Source organism: Scyliorhinus canicula, chromosome 13, assembly GCF_902713615.1.
Source record: "Scyliorhinus canicula chromosome 13, sScyCan1.1, whole genome shotgun sequence".
Classification (NCBI taxonomy): Eukaryota; Metazoa; Chordata; class Chondrichthyes; order Carcharhiniformes; family Scyliorhinidae; genus Scyliorhinus; species Scyliorhinus canicula.
In genome coordinates this window covers 356,617-376,316 of record NC_052158.1, presented here as the reverse complement: position 1 = coordinate 376,316, position 19,700 = coordinate 356,617, and the positions used below count along the sequence as shown (strand labels likewise).

The following is a 19,700-nucleotide window of genomic DNA, read 5'->3' as shown; positions in this document are numbered from 1 at the left end:
ATGGAGATTTAATGCGGTTGTTATCATGGATAATGAAATGTGGCGAGCAGAAATGTTGTTGCAGACAATATGGGGCGAGATTCGCTCAGCCTGGGGCTAGGCCGGAGAATTCCTGTGACTGGCACGAATCACACCACGCAGCCCCGACGGCGGGACGCGATTTTCCGCAGCGCGAAGAATCAGCGCCATTGGTGCCGGCGCGGTGCCGGTCGGGGGCTGCTCTACGCAGCCAGCGGCCCGGGATAGGCCGAGTGGCCGTCGTTAAAAACATTGAGTCCCGCCGGCGCCGTCCACACCTGCTCTCAGCCAGCCGGTACTCGGTGTGGAAGGGTCAGGGGGCGGCGTGTTTGGGCGGGGGGGGGGGGGGGGGGGGGCCTCCGATGTGGCCTGGCACGCAATTGGGCCCACCGACCGGCTGGCCTCTCTGGCTGGCATCCTCCTTTCTTCTGTGCCGGCCCCTGTAGCCCTGCGCCATGTAGTATCGTGGCTGGTGCGGAGAAGGGAGCTGCTACGCATGCCCGCGTTGGCACCGGTGCCACGTGCATACGTAGACCCTGTGGCGCCCAGTTGACGCCGGGATCAGCAGCTGGAGGGGCGTGAACCGCTCCAGTGTCGTGCTGGCCCCCATTGCTGATCCTGAGGCTGTGTTGATGCCGTCAAGAAACATGACAGCGTTTCCGACGGCATCAACACTCAGCCTCACAGAATCCCGCCCCCAGTTATACAGAAAATAAAGCAAATGGAACATCATTTCAACAATTCATTGAACATACTCCTGATTGCAGTATCTTTATAACATGTTCATTACTTACTGTATTTTAATGCAAAGATAAGACACAGTCCCACAGTCGATATGTAGATCATCACTGCCGTGGTGACTGCTGCTGCAATGTCTCCGTATGGAAGTGTACATCTTTTAACTGCAGACAGAAATGTGAAACGTTACATTGTCGGGGATCCGACAGATTCACAACGTGATAAATACTGCACTTTGCAAACAAGTTCTTTGGAAATATCCCCTCCTTCAAAGTCAGATCAAATGCAGCACCTGGAACGGATGTAATTGGAATTCCTCATTGTCAGACCATTTGTGAGAAATGTAAATATGTAAATGAAGGGTCAGAAACAAAAGCAAGTTGAAGCTAACTGGAAAGGTCACCTGTCAACCTCTGGAACATTCTATCATTTCAATGATAGGGAAATGTCTACGGATGTTACCAACAGGAATACTATAAAACCCCATAACAGACTCCACCGTTTAGCACCCTGTGCTATTCGTACGCCGTTAGCAGACTTTGAGATTCCCTTTTATCTTTTAATACACCCTCTTTACTTTGTCACTTTGTTTCTGAACCTTTTGTGTTCAGCTTGTTCCCCACTGTATCATCCACCTGACAAATGTCGTAGGCATGCCGTCTCTTTATCTTAATTTCCATCATCTGTCACCCAGGGACCTCGGTATTTGCTGTTTTTCCTTTCCAGGGAATATACCCTGACCATGCCCAAACTCTCTCATCATGAAGGTGATGGAACCATCAATTCACCAGACACGTGTTTCCGATATGAATCTAGGCTTTAATCGACTTACTTCAGAGCCAGCCTGTTACCCGTTGATGAACTCTTAGTGAACTCAGGCTGACTCTGGACAAGGGTATTTATACAGCTGCACTAGGGGGAGGAGTCATGGGCGGAGCCAAGGGTGGAGCCCAGTACAAGTTCCTGAGTACTCCCAGAGCTACTCCCCCTAGTGGTTGGATAACGCTACTGCGCTTACAAAGACAGTGTGAATTATCATATCATATATATTACATTCACCACAGAAGGTTGTTCAACTGCTGTTTTTCCTCACAACCTTTGAGTCCAATAATTTAGTCCAGATCCGTTCCTGCTCCATTGAAGTTGGATTTCTCCCAGAGAGTAATTCTTACACTTTCTTGTTTTTTGTCCTTTTCCATAGTCAGCCTAAACCGCATGATACAATAATCACGTTCCCCTAAATTCTTTCCTTCTGACACATAGAACCCACACAATTTCTGTGGTGGAGAACGTGGTCATTTTGCCAATGTCCGAACTGCGGCCCGCCAAAGGTATTTCTGCGGCCCACCAAGTCATTAAAAAAAAAAAAAAAAAAATTTTTTTTTTTTAAATTTTTTTTTAAAGGTTAATGGGTGGAGGGGCTGTTGGGTTACTTACTGGCATAGGGTGGATACGTTGACTTGAGTAGGGTGATCATTGCTTGGCACAACGTCGAGGGCCGAAGGGCCTGTTCTGTGCTGTACTGTTCTATGTTCTATATGAGGCGCCCAGAATCATAACCGGGTGAAGTAATTATTTTACTTAATATACTATGCGGCCCTTTGTGAATTGTGAATTTCTGAATGCGGCCCTTGCACGGAAAAGTTTGCCCACCCCTGCCTTAGAGCCACTTCCCCCAAACTCCTGCACATTGATTATATTCAAGTAATCATCTACTGCCTTGATTTGAACCGGCCTCCTCCACACTTACAGGCCATGCATTCCAGGCCCCAACCACTCGCTGTGTCAACAACTTGTTTTCTCACATCACATTTGCTTCTTTTGCAAATCACTTGAAATCTGCGCCCTCTCGTTATTGATCCTTTCATGAGCGGGAACACTTTCTCCCCGGCCACTCTGTCCAGCCCCCTCATGGTTTTGAACATCTCGATCAAATCTCCTCTTCACCTTCCTCTCTCCAAGGACAACAATCACTTGACCTACTTGGCCCACCTCCTTCTCAAGAACCTTTGCCCCCACCCTTGTTGGACAGGAAACATTGTACTGTAGAAAATGTCATTGAGCACATTGCTGTCCCTCTCTGCCCTGTTCACTACTCCTGTCTCGGTTTATATTCAGATAATTAAACTACCCCCATTTTGCCGACTCTGATCCTAAACAGCTGTAATACTATGGAAGCTGCGGGATATGAAATAAATGACAGCAATCTTAAAACATCCTCTGAATATTTCACTGAGAAAGGTGGTAAATGTGTTCTGCTGTTTGTCTTTCAGTGTGACAACACTCACCATTTTCAGTTGCTTCATAAATTGGCAAAGGTGAAATCATTATTGTGAATACTCCAAACCCAAGCACAATGTAGCGATTGCCTGTCAAAGTTTAAAAGAAATCCGATCAGGCTGTGTGGTTAAAGTTAACACAGCATCAAAGCTGATGCAACATCAGTTCACCATCATTTATCAGCCTTGCCTGTGGGTAGAAAATTCTCTGATTGTGGATTCAAGCACCCATCCAGGGACTTGAGCCCATAATAATAATCTTTATTAGTATCACAAGTAGGCTTACAATAACACTGCAACGACGTTACTGTGAAAATCCCCTAGTCGCCACATTCCGGCACCTGTTCGTGTACACAGAGGGAGAATTCAGAATGTCCAATTCACCTAACAGCACGTCTTGCAGGACTTGTGGGAGGCAACTGGAGCACCCGGAGGAAACCCACGCAGACACGGGAAGAACGTGCAGACTCCACACAGTCAGGGACCCAAGCCTGGAATCAAACCTGTGAAGCAACAGTGCCAACCACTGTGCTACCGTGCCGTCCCATAATACAAGGTGCCACTGTCAAAGGCATAGTTTGTCAGATAAGACAATAAACCTTGGCTCATCTGCCATCGGTGGCTGTAAAAGATCCCATGGGACTTTTTGAGAAAGTGGAGAGTTCTCCCACTGTCCTGGTAAATATTTCTTCCTCATCCGATATCACCAACAATCATCAAAATACATTGGCTATCATAGCTTGTACAATTCAACAGTACGAACTAGATTTCAAAAGTACTTAATTGTACTCAAAAGCAATTTGGGATTGCTGAGGTCATTAAAAGTGCAGTAGCAACTCTCTTAACTCTCCTCACTAGTATTTTACAGTTAATTATCGATTTATTCATTTAGATTTGTATTTTAGAAAGGTGACACGTTAGGTGAACTTGATATGAATCAAAAGCATCTCGTGTTAATTTGTACATATGTGTAAAATATCACTTTGCAGGATAAGCAACTGGTGTGGAATTAACTGCAGACTAGAAGCACATAGCAGTCAACTAGAAATGTGTATGTTATACAGAGTAAATATCAGAAAGAACTTGAATTTATATAATGCCATTAACTTAGTAAAGCATCTAAGACTCCTCAAGGGAAATGATCAAATAAAACTGGATATCAAGGCACAAAGAGCAGGCGATCAAAGGTTTAATTGAAGAGCATATTATAAGGAGAACTCGTGAGGAGCATATTATAAGGAGTAAAAAGGGGAAGGGAGATGGACAGGAGAGGGGACGGAATTCCAGAGCTTGGGACAAAGTATTTCTCTCTCGGTGAATCAAAACTATGGAGAGCAGGTCGAAAAGTAGACTTGAGGCAGAAAATCAGCAATGATTAAATGGGACGAGCCAACCTCGATGAATCATATATTTCTGCTCATATCTCTCATGTTATACTTTTAAATTACGTCTGACCAATTTAACGGAATTCTTTGATGAGACAACAGGGAAGGCTGGCCAAGATAGTGAACCAGATGTTGCACATAGAACCGTTTGAATAAAATGCTTCGGAGGACGTTTACGAACAAGGTGGGCATCCATGAAATAAAGGGGAAAATGCCGCTGTGAATATAAAACTGGCTCAGTGACAGGACGCAGAGGGTCATGGTTGAAGGCTTTGCAGTGGTTTCCCCAAGGCCCAGTTTCGCTCTGTACAATTTTTATAAACTGGACTGTAAGGACTTACTTACGTTTATCCTGCAAAAATGAATTTGCGATTTCCCTGCTGGGCCGGAGGTAAAGGAAGACAATATATCCAGTCATTCCCAACAGCAGGCAAAATACAAATCCCGAAATAACTCTGTACGGAATTCCAACATCTGGCAAACAACAAAATAAAGGCACGAGTAAAGAAAAAGTGTTAAACTGCAAATACATTTTCAATGTTTATTTGTCAAATATATTTCAACCACAAGATACATTGAGTGCTCCCCAGAAGATCAATGAGCTTTAAAACAGTGCTGCTCAGTAACATAGCACTGATCCCCATCCCGCCCGGTCTCATTGCAATTCCTCACTCGGATCACGGAATTTAGCCCCTGCTGTTCCACAGGAGTCATCAAATCATACAGCACTGAAATGGCCCTACAGCCCATTGTGTCTGTGCCCATCAGAAACAACCACCTCACCATTATAATCCCACATTCCAGCACTTGGCCCATAGCCGTGTCTGCCCTGGGATCGCAAGTGTACATCTAAATACTTCTGAAATGTTCTGAGGGTCTCTGCCTCCACCACCCTTTCAGGCAGCGACTTCCAGACTCCCACCACCCTCTGGGTGAAAAGGTTTTTCCTCACATCCCCTCTAAACCTCCTGCTCCTTAAATCTGTGCCCCATGGTCATTGATCCCTCTGCCAAGGGGAAAGTTAGCGCAGGTTCAATTCCCGTACCGGCCTCCCTGAACAGGTGCCAGAATGTGGCGACTAGGGGCTTTTCACAGTAACTTCATTGAAGCCTACTTGTGACAATAAGCGATCAGTATTGGGGTTGGTTTTGCACAGTGGGCTAACCAGCTGGCTTATAATGCAGAACAAGGCCAGCAGCACGGTTCAATTCCCATACCGGCATCCCCGAACAGGCGCCGTAATGTGGCGACTAGGGGCTTTTCACAGTAACTTCATTGAAGCCTACTTGTGACAATAAGCGATTATTATTATTATTCCTGTCTACTCTATCTGTGTCCCTCATAATTTTACACATCTCAATCACGTCCCCTTCAGTCTCCTCTGCTCCAAGGAAAACAATCCCAGTCTATCCAATCCCTCTTCATAACTAAACTCTCCAGCCCAGGCAACATCCAGGTAAATCTCCTCTGCACCCTTTCCAGTGTTATCACATCCCTCCTGTAATGTGGATACCAGAACTGCGCACAATACTCTAACTGTGGCCCAACCAATGTTTTATACAGTTCCAGCAGAACCTCTCTGCTTTCAACATCTATGCCTCGGCTAATAAAGGCAAGTATACCACAAAAGCAAAATAGCTGGAAATCTGGAATAGAAACAGAAATACAGACTCGATGGGCGAAAGGTCTCCTTCTGCACTGTATGTTCTATGATTCTAGGTTTCCTGTTTATTCCCTTATTTTCCCTTTCTTTTCCTTTCTTTTATTTTTGCCATTACATTTTTAATCTACAGATGATTTATGGACATGTACCTGTAACTCCGTGCTGGTTTGGAATGGAGTTATGGACCGACAGAGATTGGACAGATCTTGATTTGACTGATTTGACTGACTGCCAATGAATGGGCCTAAAAGGCGGTGATCTGCCCGGTAACTGGTGGTGATTGGATATTATCCTTCTGGAATGTTTCTCTAGAGCAGGGGTGGGCAAACTTTTCCGTGCAAGGGCCACATTCAGAAATTCACAATTTTAAAGGTCCCCATAGTATATTAAGTAAAATAATTACTTCACCCGGTTATGATTCTGGGCGCCTCATATAGAACATAGAACAGTACAGCACAGAACAGGCCCTTCGGCCCTTGACGTTGTGCCGAGCAATGATCACCCTACTCAAGTCAACGTATCCACCCTATACCAGCCAGTAACCCAACAGCCCCCCCATTAACCCTAATTAAAAATTTTAAAAACATTTTTTAATGACTTGGTGGGCCGCATAAAGACCTTTGGCGGGCCGCAGTTTTCCCACCCCTGCTCTAGAGCCACAAGGCTCCGGCTAAATTTCACTTTTGGTTCTGGTAGAGGAGGTCAAAGATCGAGCAAAGTCCCCTCGAGAACACAGCTGCTAATCTTCTCCAAAAAAAAAAATCCACTTCATTCTCTCTCTCTCCACGAAGCCCGTGGGTGTCAGATTTCTGAAAACAGGGCCTGAAGGCAGGCCGTGAACTGAGAGTAAAGCCTGATGGGACAGGGACTCGTCCCACCCAGGACAATTATGAGCGTAGGTTTAGCACAGGGCTAAATCACTGGCTTTGAAAGCAGCGTGGATTCAATTCCCGTACCAGACTACCTGAACAGGCGCCGGAATGTGGTGACTAGGGGCTTTTCACAGTAACTTAATTGAAGCCTCCTTATGACAATAAGTGATTTTCATTTCATTCATTTCATAAAGCAAGGACTGTGATTCTCAAGCTCCTGAGCTGAAAGGTTGCAAAGGACTCATCATCTGAAGCAAAGGCACTTCTCTTTCATTTACAAACCCCCCCCCCCCCCCCCCCCCCCCCCCCCCCCCCCCCCCCCCCCCCCCCCCCCCCCCCCGCATGTTTGTCTGTCTTGGATGTGTGTGTTTGTGTAGAGGGTGTGGGAAGGCAAGTTACAGCAGAGATTAGGTAATTATTAATATTTAACCAACTATATTTGCTGCGTATTTCTTTGTGGTAATCTTTATTAGATTCACAAGTAGGCCTACATTGACTCTGCAATGAAGTTGCTGTGAAAACCCCTTAGGGCAGGCAGCACGATAGCACAGTGGGTAGCCATAAGAAAGGCATAGGAGCAGAATTAGGCCACTCGGCCCATCCAGTCTGCTCCACCATTCAATCATGGCTGATATTTTTCTCATCCCCATTCTCCTGCCTTCTCCCCATAACTCCTGATCATATCCTTTACTGTAAACTTGGAATGATGCTGAGTCTGCAGAGAAGGTGGACAACCTTTCCAGGGAAGACCATCTCCAGGTCAGAAGGAAGAAGTATCAAAATGAAAGCTGAATTTCAGAAAGAAATTGACTGGAAGTCACCACAGTGCACCAAAGGTCTTTAGCCTTTTATTTTCATGAATATTTTCTTTCCCTTTCCACCACCTTTCCCCTCTGTGTTGTTTGTATGTGTGTGTGAGAGAGTGTGTGCCTGTATGTGTGTGTGTCTGTATGTGTGTGTGTCTGTATGTGTGTGTGTCTGTGTGTGAGAGAGTGTGTGCCTGTATGTGTGTGTCTGTGTGAGAGAGAGTGTGTGTGTGTCTGTATGTGTGTGTCTGTGTGAGAGAGAGTGTGTGTGTGTCTGTATGTGTGTGTGTCTGTATGTGTGTGTCTGTGTGAGAGAGAGTGTGTGTATGCCTGTATGTGTGTGTGTCTGTATGTGTGTGTCTGTGTGAGAGAGTGTGTATGCCTGTATGTGTGTGTGTCTGTATGTGTGTGTGTCTGTATGTATGTGTGTCTGTATGTGTGTGTCTGTGTGAGAGAGAGTGTGTGTGTGTCTGTATGTGTGTGTCTGTATGTGTGTGTCTGTGTGAGAGAGAGTGTGTGTGTCTGTATGTGTGTGCCTGTATGTGTGTGTGTCTGTATGCGTGTGTCTGTGTGAGAGAGAGTGTGTGTGTCTGTATGTATGTGTGTGTCTGTGTGAGAGAGAGTGTGTGTATGCCTGTATGTGTGTGTGTCTGTATGTGTGTGTGTCTGTATGCGTGTGTCTGTGTGAGAAAGAGTGTGTGTGTGTCTGTATGTGTGTGTGTCTGTATGTGTGTGTCTGTATGCGTGTGTCTGTGTGAGAGAGAGTGTGTGTCTGTATGTGTGTGTCTGTGTGAGAGAGAGTGTGTGTGTGTCTGTATGTGTGTGTGTCTGTATGTGTGTGTCTGTATGTGTGTGTCTGTGTGAGAGAGAGTGTGTGTGTGTCTGTATGTGTGTGTGTCTGTGTGTGTGTGTCTGTATGTGTGTGTGTCTGTATGTGTGTGTGTCTGTATGTGTGTGTGTCTGTGTGTGTGTGTCTGTATGTGTGTGTGTCTGTATGCGTGTGTCTATGTGAGAGAGAGTGTGTGTGTGTCTGTATGTGTGTGTCTGTGTGAGAGAGAGTGTGTGTGTGTCTGTATGTGTGTGTGTGTGTTTGAGAGAGTGTGTGTCTGCCTGTGTGTGCATGTGAGTGTGTACCTATCTGTGTGTGACTGCATGTGTGTGAGTGTATGACATGTGTGTGTCTTTGTGTGTCTGTCTGTGTGCGTGTGTCTGTCTGTGTGCGTGTGTCTGTCTGTGTGCGTGTGTCTGTCTGTGTGCGTGTGTCTGTCTGTGTGCGTGTGTCTGTCTGTGTGCGTGTGTCTGTCTGTGTGCGTGTGTCTGTCTGTGTGCGTGTGTCTGTCTGTGTGCGTGTGTCTGTCTGTGTGCATGTGTCGGTCTGTATGTGTGCGTGTTTGTGTGTTAGTGTATGTGCCTGTGTATGTGGCGGTATGTGTGTGTGTGCCTGTCTGTATGTGTGCCTGTATGTATCTGCATGTGTGTGTGTGTCGGTCTGTCTGTAGGTGTGTGCGAGTGTGTGTATGTATGTGTGTGTATGTGTGTGTAGAAAGTGGGGGTGATTAGAAAGTGGGGGTGGCAAAGGGGTATTACATAGCCAGTTACATTTTCTGTATTCAATTTTAATACTGTACTTAATAAAAGGTTACTTGTGTAGACGTTGTCAACCTGGTGGCTGCAGTTCATTGGGCTCAGCAAAGAGCTTTGGATATTATAAAGAAAATTGATGCACATCAACAAAAATGTTTTTGTATTTTTGCTTCAGTTTTTCTTACTCCTAAATGACCCCCTACTGGAACCTCGAGCACTACCCGCAAAACCCCCTTTCTATAACCCACCTGTAATACCACTTGATAAACCTCTGCTCATTTCGCATCTGCCTGAATATGTAAAGGTCTCAATTTTCTCATTAATATATTATTTCTGACTTCTGGTCGGCGAGCGGAGCGGTCGCAGGGAGAGGGGCTTCCCCAAGCGGCAGAGAACAGGGAAGGGACCCCCCCCCCCCCCCCCCCCCCCCCCACCAAAACGGCAGCGACCACCACGTGGCAAGAACAAAGGGACTGGGCAAAAGCCTCTCTCTCTCTCTCTCCTGGGTGAGTGAGGAGAGAGGAAGGGGAGAGAAAACAAGAAAGGACTTTTATTTCTTTTTTTAAAAAAAACACCCAAAAGAAAACTGTTAAAGAGAGAGGGAGGGGTATATATACTATTTTCTCTCTTTTTACACTCGCTCCCAACAAAAGTAAGTCCATCGGAGAGGAGTTGCATAAAAGCGGGGAGGAGGAGGAGAAAATAATTAAGAAATAAATAAATAAAATAAAGGGGTAAAGGAAAGAAGGGAGGAGAGGGGAGGGGGAAATAATAAAAAAAAATAATAATAATAAATAAAATAAAAATAGGGTGCGGAAAAGGGGGGAAAAGAAAAACAAGGGGAGAAGAAAAGATGAAAGGGAAGGGGGAGAAAAAAATGGCAGAAGGGAGCCAAGAGAAAGGGGGCACCAGAAGCAGACGGGACAAAGGGCAAGCCAGCTCAGGCGAACGGATTAGCACACGAAGCGGCGGGATGGATGTATCGCCGTATCAAAAAGAGCCGGACAGACAGGTACCCTCTCCCCTGGGGTTAGAGGGGGCTGGAATTGGAAGACAGCCTTTACTGAGGTGCTGAGGGAGCAGCTGCAGGTAAACAAGGCAGAGGGGAAAGCAGACGCAGAAGCCGCAGCACAGGCAGCAGTGGCCAGGGCCATGTCAGGGGTGCAGCAGGCTCTGACCAGATTGGAGGAGAAAGTGGATGCCCAAGGGGAGAAACTGGAAGCCCAAGGGAGAAACTGGAAGCCCATGAGGCAACCATTAAAGAGCTGGAGAAAGCAGCGACCGACATGAGCGACCGGGTCGCGGCCCTGGAGAGGGAAGTGGGTGCAACACAGGGGAGCCTGAAGGGCAGGGTAGACGACCAGGAAAACAGCTCGAGAAGGCAAAATGTTAGGATAGTGGGCCTGCCAGAGGGGATCGAGGGCAGAAACCCCACAGCATACGTGGCTGCGATGCTGGGCACCTTAGTGGGGAAGGATACTTTTCCCACCCCACCGGAAATGGACAGAGCACGTCGGTCGCTGCGCCCGAAGCCCAAGGCAGGGGAACAACCGAGAGCAGTCATAGCTAAACTGCACCGGTACCGGGATAGGGAGACAATCCTGCGCTGGGCCAAGGAAAATAGAGCCTGCAAATGGGGAGGGCACGCTATCCGAGTCTACGAGGATCTTGGAGCGGACATAACTAAGAGACGGGCTGAGTTCAACAGAGCGAAAGCAGCTCTCTACAAGAGCAAAGTGCGTTTTGGTATGCTGTACCCAGCGAAACTCTGGGTCACATACCAAAACAAGGAATATTTCTTTACAGCCCCTGCTGAGGCGAATAGGTTCGTCGAGGAGCACGGGCTGGAAAAACGCCAGGGGGGGTAGGGAAGAGGGGCCCATGGCAAGGAGAAACGACAAGCCGGCGGGGGGGGGGGGGGGGGGGGGGGGCGAGGCAAAGCCAGCCCCCTCCCCCCCGGCAGGAACACCCAGAACAAAAAACAACCCACTGCCCAAGGGACCGCTCCAGGTGGGAGGCCAGGCCCCAGCACGAGGGAACAGGAGTATTGGAGAAGGGAGAGCAGGCGAGAGGGGCGCAGGGTAAGGTGGAGGAGGAGCGGGCAGAAAACCATAGAGGCCAGGCAGAGGAGAAGCGGGACAGCAACCTCCGAGAGAGGAGCCACTGTGCTAGCAGGAAAGCTAGTGACGGGGGCACGCAACAAAGCAGGGCCGCAGCGCACCCCCAACAGGGGGGAAGGCGCCAAGCAGGGGAGGGGGGGATAACACATCAAAGTCGGGAGAGCAAATGGGGACAGGAATAGGGGATAGAGGGGCAAAGGAGGGGTATACAGGGGAGGGGGGAAAAGGGAGAGAGCGGGGGGGGGGGGGTGGGCACTCAGGGTGCGAGAGACCAGGGAGGGGAAATGCAGGAACAAAGGGACAAAAGAGGCCAGAAAAGGAACGGGGCCACAAAGTGCCACAACCAAGGGCCCGAAACAAGGAACCGCTGCAAGCACCCACCCAGTACGGTCTGTGAGCGAAGAGGCCCCCCGGAGTGCAGGGGACTACCCGCGTGGCAGACACACAGTGGGCGGCCATGGCGGGTGCCCCCGGGACAAGGGGAAACCCCGGAGCGCAGAGACCCGACCGCATGGAGAGAGCAGCGACAGCGGCCATCCTGGGCGGCCCCCTAACAAGGGCAAACCCCGGGGGCAGGGATCCGACTGCATGGGGAGAGCAGCGACAGCGGCCATCCTGGACGGCCCCCTAACAAAGGAAAACCCCGGAGGGCAGAGATCCGACCGCATGGAGAGAGCAGCGACAGCGGCCATCCTGGACGGCCCCTAACAAGGGGAAACCCCGGAGGGCAGGGATCCGACCGCATGGAGAGAGCAGCGACAGCGGCCATCCTGGACGGCCCCCTAACAAAGGGAAACCCGGAGCGCAGGGGCCCGACCGCATGGGGAGAGCAGTGATAGCGGCCATCCTGGACGGCCCCCTAACAAAGGGAAACCCCGGAGGGCAGAGATCCGACCGCATGGAGAGAGCAGCGACAGCGGCCATCCTGGGCGGCCCCCTAACAAGGGGAAACCCCGGAGGGCAGAGATCCGACTGCATGGAGAGAGCAGCGACAGCGGCCATCCTGGACGGCCCCCTAACAAAGGGAAACCCCGGAGGGCAGGGATCCGACCGCATGGAGAGAGCAGCGATAGTGGCCATCCTGGACGGCCCCCTAACAAAGGGAAACCCCAGAGGGCAGGGGCCGGACCGCATGGAGAGCAGTGATAGCGGCCATCCTGGACGGCCCCCTAACAAAGGGAAACCCCAGAGGGCAGGGGCCGGACCGCATGGAGAGCAGTGATAGCGGCCATCCTGGACGGCCCCCTAACAAAGGGAAACTCCGGGGGCAGGGATCCGACTGCACGGGGAGAGCAGTGATAGCGGCCATCCTGTACAGCCCCCAGGACAAAGGGAAACCCCAGAGGGCAGGGGCGCGTCCACCGGACAAATATGGTTAATCCCACAGGAACGAGGGGGCAGAAGCCCCCCATCAGGATAATCACCTGGAACGTAAGGGCCCAGTGAAGAGATCCAGAGTCCTCACCCACCTCAGAAATATGAGGGCCGACATAGTCTTCCTCCAAGAGACACACCTGAGGGAGGAGGACCGACTGCGGGTAAGAAAGGGCTGGGTGGGACAAACCTACCATTCCTGCTATGGGACAAGGGCCAGGGGGGTGGCGATACTGATCGGCAAGAGGACAATGTTTAGGGCGACAAAGACGGTTACAGACCCAGGGGGGGCGGTATGTCATGGTCAGCGGGGCCCTGGATGGGGCGCCGGTAGTTCTAGTTAACGTGTACGCGCCCAACTGGGACGACACGAGCTTCATCCAAAAGACCATGGCAGAAATCCCGGACATAGCGACGCACCGACTAATCATGGGGGGGGGGGGGACTTCAACTGTGTACAGGACCCAACGACGGACAGATCAAACCCCAGAACGGGGAAAACCTCAAACATGGCAAAGGAACTCAGTCACTTTATGGAGCAGATGGGAGCAGTGGACCCCTGGAGATTCGCCCATCCGGGGGAGAAAGAATTCTCCTTCTTCTCTCCAGTACACAATGTGTTCACCAGAATTGACTTCTTTGTGGTGGGGAAAACGGTGCTTCCAGGGATAGACAAGGTGGAATACTCCGCAATTGTGATATCAGACCACGCCCCACACTACATGGATGTGCGGCTGGAGACGGGAAGGGCCCAGCGCCCCACATGGAGGTTGGACGGTGCCTTACTAGCTGAAAAAGGCCTTCAGCGAAAGGATAGCGCGGGCCATAGCGGAGTACACAGAGAACAACCAAAACGGGGAGGTATCATCCTCCACGTTCTGGGAAGCGCTTAAGGCCGTACTAAGAGGGGAAATCATTGCCTTCAAAGCGCAAAGAGATAGGGAGGAAAGGGTGGCTGGGCAGAAGCTGGTCGACTCCATACTGGAGATAGACCGTAAATACTCCGAGGCCCCGACCGTAGAGCTCCTGGCGGAGAGAAAAGAATTACAAAGGAACATTGACCTGCTCTCCACCAGGAAAGCAGTACACCAACTCCGCCAGGCACGCGGGGCCCTGTACGAACACGGAGACAAAGCCAGCCGCCTGTTGGCCCACCAGCTGAGAAAGCAGGCAGCCACCAGAGAAATTGCACAAATCAGGGGTACCAGAGGCACGTTGGAAACAGAACCAGAGAGGATTAACGAAACCTTCAAGGCCTTCTACCAAGAGCTGTACACCTCAGAGGCCCCAACGGGGAAGGCTGGGATGAACCGGTTTCTTGATGGACTGGACATTCCAGTTGTGGGAGAGGGCAGAAAACGGGATCTGGAAGCACCACTAGCACTGGGAGAGATCATGGACAGCATTAGCTCCATGCAGGCGGGGAAGGCGCCGGGACCGGACGGATTCCCGGCGGACTTCTACAAAAAATTCGCGACAGCGCTGGCCCCGCACCTGCGGGAGATGTTCACAGACTCGCTAGCTAGGGGGCACACTGCCACCCACGTTAGCACAGGCCTCAATCTCGCTGATACCTAAGAAGGACAAAGACCCAACGGAATGTGGGTCATACAGGCCCATATCTCTGCTGAATGCAGACGCCAAAATACTGGCCAAAATCCTAGCCAAAAGGCTAGAAGACTGTGTACCTGAGGTGGTCACAGAGGACCAGAAGGGCTTCGTCAAAGGTAGACAGCTTACCGCGAACATCAGGCGCCTGCTGAACGTGATAATGACCCCCTCCGGGGAGAGAACACAAGAGGTGATCGTCTCCCTGGGCGCAGAAAAGGCCTTCGACAGAGTCGAATGGAAATACCTCATAGAGGTACTGGAGCGGTTCGGGCTTGGAACAGGGTTCACCGCTTGGGTAAAGCTCCTATACAACGCCCCCATAGCGAGTGTACGGACCAACAATACCAACTCCCAATACTTCCAGCTGCACAGGGGCACCAGGCAAGGATGCCCACTGTCCCCGCTGCTGTTCGCACTAGCAATCGAACCGCTAGCAATCGCGCTCAGGGCAGCAAAAAATTGGAGGGGGATCCAAAGGGGAGGTAGAGAGCACAGAGTCTCACTCTATGCGGATGATCTGCTCCTCTATATCTCGGACCCACAAAGCAGCATGGACGGAATCATCACGCTCCTGAAAGAGTTTGTAGCCTTCTTGGGCTACAAACTCAACATGAGCAAAAGTGAGATCTTCCCAATACACCATAAGGGGGGGGGGGAAGCACTGAAGGGGCTGCCATTCAAACAAGCCCGATACAAATTCCGCGACCTGGGGATCCAAATAGCCCATGACTGGAAAGGGATCCACAAATGGAACCTCACCAGCCTGACGGAGGAAGTTAAAAAGGACCTGCAAAGATGGAACACACTCCCGCTCTCCCTCGCGGGGAGAGTTCAGACGATCAAAATGAACGTACTGCCCAGGTTCCTCTTCCTGTTTAGATCCATTCCGATCTACATCCCCAAGGCCTTTTTCAAAGCGCTGGACACACTTATCATGGCGTTCGTATGGGGGGGGGGGTAAAAATGCTAGGATCCCAAAGAAGGTCCTACAAAAAACAAAATCCAGGGGGGGGGCTAGCCCTCCCGAATCTACAATTCTACCACTGGGCGGCAACAGCTGAGCGAGTAAGGGGATGGATCCAGGAGCCAGAAGCCGAGTGGGTGCGTGCGGAGGAGGCCTCCTGCATAGGAACCTCCCTCCGGGCCCTCGCCACGGCAGCACTCCCATCCCCACCCAAAAAACACTCCAGCAGCCCAGTGGTGACAGCCACCCTCCAATCCTGGAACCAACTGCGGCAGCAATTTGGCCTGACCAAAATGTCGGACAAGGCTCTCATCTGCAACAACCATAGGTTCACACCAGCACTGACTGACGCCACCTTCAAAAGGTGGAGGCAGGACGGGGGGACACTGACAGTCAGGGACCTATACACGGACGACAGGATCGCAACACTGGACGAACTGACAGAGAAATTTCGGCTAGCTGGGGGGAACGAGCTACGGTACCTGCAGCTCAAAAACTTCCTACGAAAGGAGACAAGGACGTACCCACAACCGCCACGTCAGACACTACTGGAAGACCTACTGGACGCAAGTATCCTAGAGAAAGGGAACTGTAGTGACATGTATGGCCGACTGGTAGAAAGGGACGACACCGTACTGGACGCAACAAGAAGGAAATGGGAGGACAACCTGGGGATGGAGATAGGGTGGGGACCCTGGAGCGAAGCACTGCATAGGGTCAACTCCACCTCCACGTGCGCAAGGCTCAGCCTGACGCAACTAAAAGTGGTACATAGAGCCCACTTAACGAGAAACCGTATGAGTAGGTTCTTCCCGGAGGTGGAGGACAGATGTGAACGGTGCCAAAGAGGCCCGGCCAACCACGCCCACATGTTCTGGTCTTGCCCCAGACTTGTGGATTACTGGACAGCCTTCTTCGAGGCTATGTCCAAAGTGGTGGGGGTGAGGGTGGAGCCATGCCCGAAAGTGGCAGTCTTCGGGGTTTCAGACCAGCCGGATCTATTCCTGGGGAGGAGGGCGGATGCCCTTGCCTTTGCCTCCCTGATCGCCCGCCGTAGAATCCTGTTTGGCTGGCGGTCAGCAGCACCGCCCAGAGCTGCAGACTGGCTGTCCGACCTCTCGGAATCTCTCCAAATGGAGAAAATCAAATTCGCCATCCGAGGGTCAGACGACGGCTTCCATAGAACGTGGGAGCCATTCACCCAATTGTTCCGGGACCTGTTTGTGGCCAACGAACAAGAGGAAGAATAGTCGGGTGGCCAAGAATCAGGGGGAAATGGACGGGAATCGGGGAAAGGTAGCCCGGGGGGGGTTACGGGTTCGTTATGGGGGTTTGATGGCAAGCTAAGGCCCAAAACCAAACTATAAATAAATGCCTATAAACATGTGCCTCGGCCATATTGGGGAATGTAAAATATGTATGCCAGCTAAAGGGGGCGGCCACAATTGTTGTTATAAAGATGCTTACCTGTAAATATACATGTTAAATTTTTGTGTTTTCTTTTTTTCTCTCTAATAATTTGTAACTTGTCATATATAAAATATGAAAACTCAATAAAAAACATTTATAAAAAAATATATATTATTTCTAATGTAATAACACCCTGGTATACTCGCAGATTCTATTTCTGTATACACATTCTGATATAACTGTATTATCTCTGAACGCATCTCTGGTAATTCAAACAACATTTCCTAACTAAAGATACCCACATCATCCCCCACCCACTTTTGTTCTTCATCAACCATCTGATCAAATGTTGTTTCTGATAACTGAACTTCAACCTCCCGATCTTCCTTCCTTGCTTTCTCCTCCCGTCTCAACCTGCAGCTTTGTGATCTTTGTTACCCCCACAGTCAGGAAACACCCCAGGATAGCTTCTTGCAACACCTCCTTATCTCTTACTATTAGAGATTGACTTGTTCCTGTATCTCTGCAGATCTCAACCTCCTTCCTTACTCCACCTTGTCTACACGAGTAAACCACACCCTCACAAATAAAATCTTTCAAAAGATCTCACACTTTCTTATCCACCAAGCCCTGAACAGGTTGGACTCTCTTTAGCACCTTTCCAGCTGAAACCAGGAGAGACAGTGGTGCAGTGGTCGTTGGACGAGTAATCCAGAGGCCCAGAATGATGTCCTGGGGACCGGGTTGAAAACCTGCCTTGGCAAATGGTGAAATTTGAATTCAGTAAAAATCTGGGATGAAGAGTTCTAATGATGATCATGAAGCCATTGTCGAATGTCTTAAAATCCCACCTGGTTTGCTAATGTCCTTTAGGGAAGGAAATGTTTCATCCTTACCTTGTCTGGCCTACATATGACTCCAGACCCACGGCAATGTGGATGACTCTTGAATTCCCTCAGGGATGGCCAACCAGCGACACCCACATCCCATGAGCGAATAAAAAAATACCATGGTTTCTTTTGTCACTTTAATAAACCCCACTGGCACATCTTGTTTAATGGGTGTCTACCCAGTACTTTTCTTAAGTCACCAACACATGTCATACTTTATTTCAATGAAAACGTTCACATTTTCTTATCTCTCTTCCACTACCATAAGTTTCCGTTTTATGTCCTTCACATCACCAACTAAACCTCCTTTGCCCTGACCACCTGCGAATTTATCATTTCCCCAGTTTCAAAGAACAAAGAAAATTACAGCACAGGAACAGGCCCTTCGGCCCTCCCAGCCTGCGCCGATCCAGATCCTTTATCTAAACCTGTTGCCTATTTTCCAAGGTCTACTTCTCTCTGTTCCCCACCCGTTCACATATCTGTCCAGATGCATCTTAAATGATGCTATCGTGCCCGCCTCTACCACCTCCGCTGGTAAAACGTTCCAGGCACCCACCACCCTCTGCGTAAAAAGCTTTCCACGCACATCTCCCTTACACTTTCCCCCTCTCACCTTGAAATCGTGACTCCTTGTAATTAACACCCCCACTCTTGGAAAAAGCTTGTTGCTATCCACCTTGTCCATACCTCTCATAATTTTGCAGACCTCAATCAGGTCTCCCCTCAACCTCCGTCTTTCCAATGAAAACAATCCTAATCTACTCAACCTTTCTTCATAGCTAGCACCCTCCATACCAGGCAACATCCTGGTGAACCTCCTCTGCACCCTCTCTAAAGTTTCTGTTCCTCAGATTGAAAATGGTGTCTAAGGCCAGACTTTTCTTTGTGAACTAATTCAAAATCATCTGCCATTCCTGCTGCATGTCTAGCAGTTTTAACTCCTTGCTCTTCCACATGAGTTCTCACGACTGCAGGAAGTGAATCTTTAAATTCATCCACAATAATAGTTTCCCAAAGAGCGTCATACGTTTGGTCTATTTTAATGCTCTTATCCATCTATTAATAGTTTGTTTAATTACTAGATGCAGAAAATGATGTGGAGGTGCTGGCATTGGACTGGGGTGAGCACAGTAAGATGTCTTACAAAACCAGGTTAAAGTCCAACAGGTTTGTTTTGAATCACTAGCTTTCGGAGCACTGCTCCTTCCTCAGGTGGATGAAGGGGTGGGTTCCAGAACATATATATAGACAAAGTCAAAGATGCAAGACGATACTTTGCACGTAACTAATTCTTTACAAGTCCAGGCGGAGCAACTGGAGAGAGGGTAAATCGCAGGTTAAAGAGATGTGAATTGTCTCAAGCAAGGACAGTTGGTAGGATATTGCAAGTCCAGGCCAGATGGTGGTGGGGGTAGTGAAGAATGTAATGCGACATGAATCCAAGGTCCTGGTTGAGACCGTACTCATGAGTGCGTAACTTGGCTATCAGTTTCTGCTCGGCGATTCTGCGTTGTCGCGCGTCCTGAAGGCTGCCTTGGAGAACGCTTACCTGGAGATCAGAGGCTGAATGCCCTTGACTGCTGAAGTGTTCCCCGACTGGAAGGGAACATTCCTGCCTGGCGATATGTTTCTGGAACCTACCTCTTCATTCACCTAAGGAAGGAGCTGTGCTCCGAAAACTAGTGATTCGAAACAAACCTGTTGGTCTTTAACCTGGTGTCGTAAGACTTTGAAGTTACCGTGAAAAGCCCCCAGTCGCCACATTCTGGCGCCTGTTCCCGTACCAGCCTCCCCGAACAGGCGCTGGAATGTGGCGACTAGGGGCTTTTCACAGTAACTTCATTTGAAGCCTACTTGTGACAATAAGCGATTTTCATTTTCAAGACTTCTTACTAGATACAGAAAAGGCAGTGATTAGAAGCAATCATAAGTTTGGAGTCCTTATTCCAGCCTTTGGAATAGTATAGTGTTGGGGACTGAATC

The 19,700-nt window shown here is 49.5% G+C and overlaps 1 protein-coding gene across 1 annotated transcript in view; it reads right to left on the bottom strand.

Moving 5' to 3' along the window:
• LOC119976409 overlaps positions 1-19,700 on the bottom strand; it is a 53,678-nt gene that overhangs the window by 14,665 nt on the left and 19,313 nt on the right. Inside the window, exons 6-8 of the mRNA XM_038816934.1 lie at positions 4,766-4,894; positions 3,045-3,125; positions 813-920 (exon numbers count right to left, since the gene is read on the bottom strand). Coding sequence (XP_038672862.1) covers positions 813-920; positions 3,045-3,125; positions 4,766-4,894 — 318 coding nt within the window. The remainder of the gene's footprint in view (positions 1-812; positions 921-3,044; positions 3,126-4,765; positions 4,895-19,700) is intronic.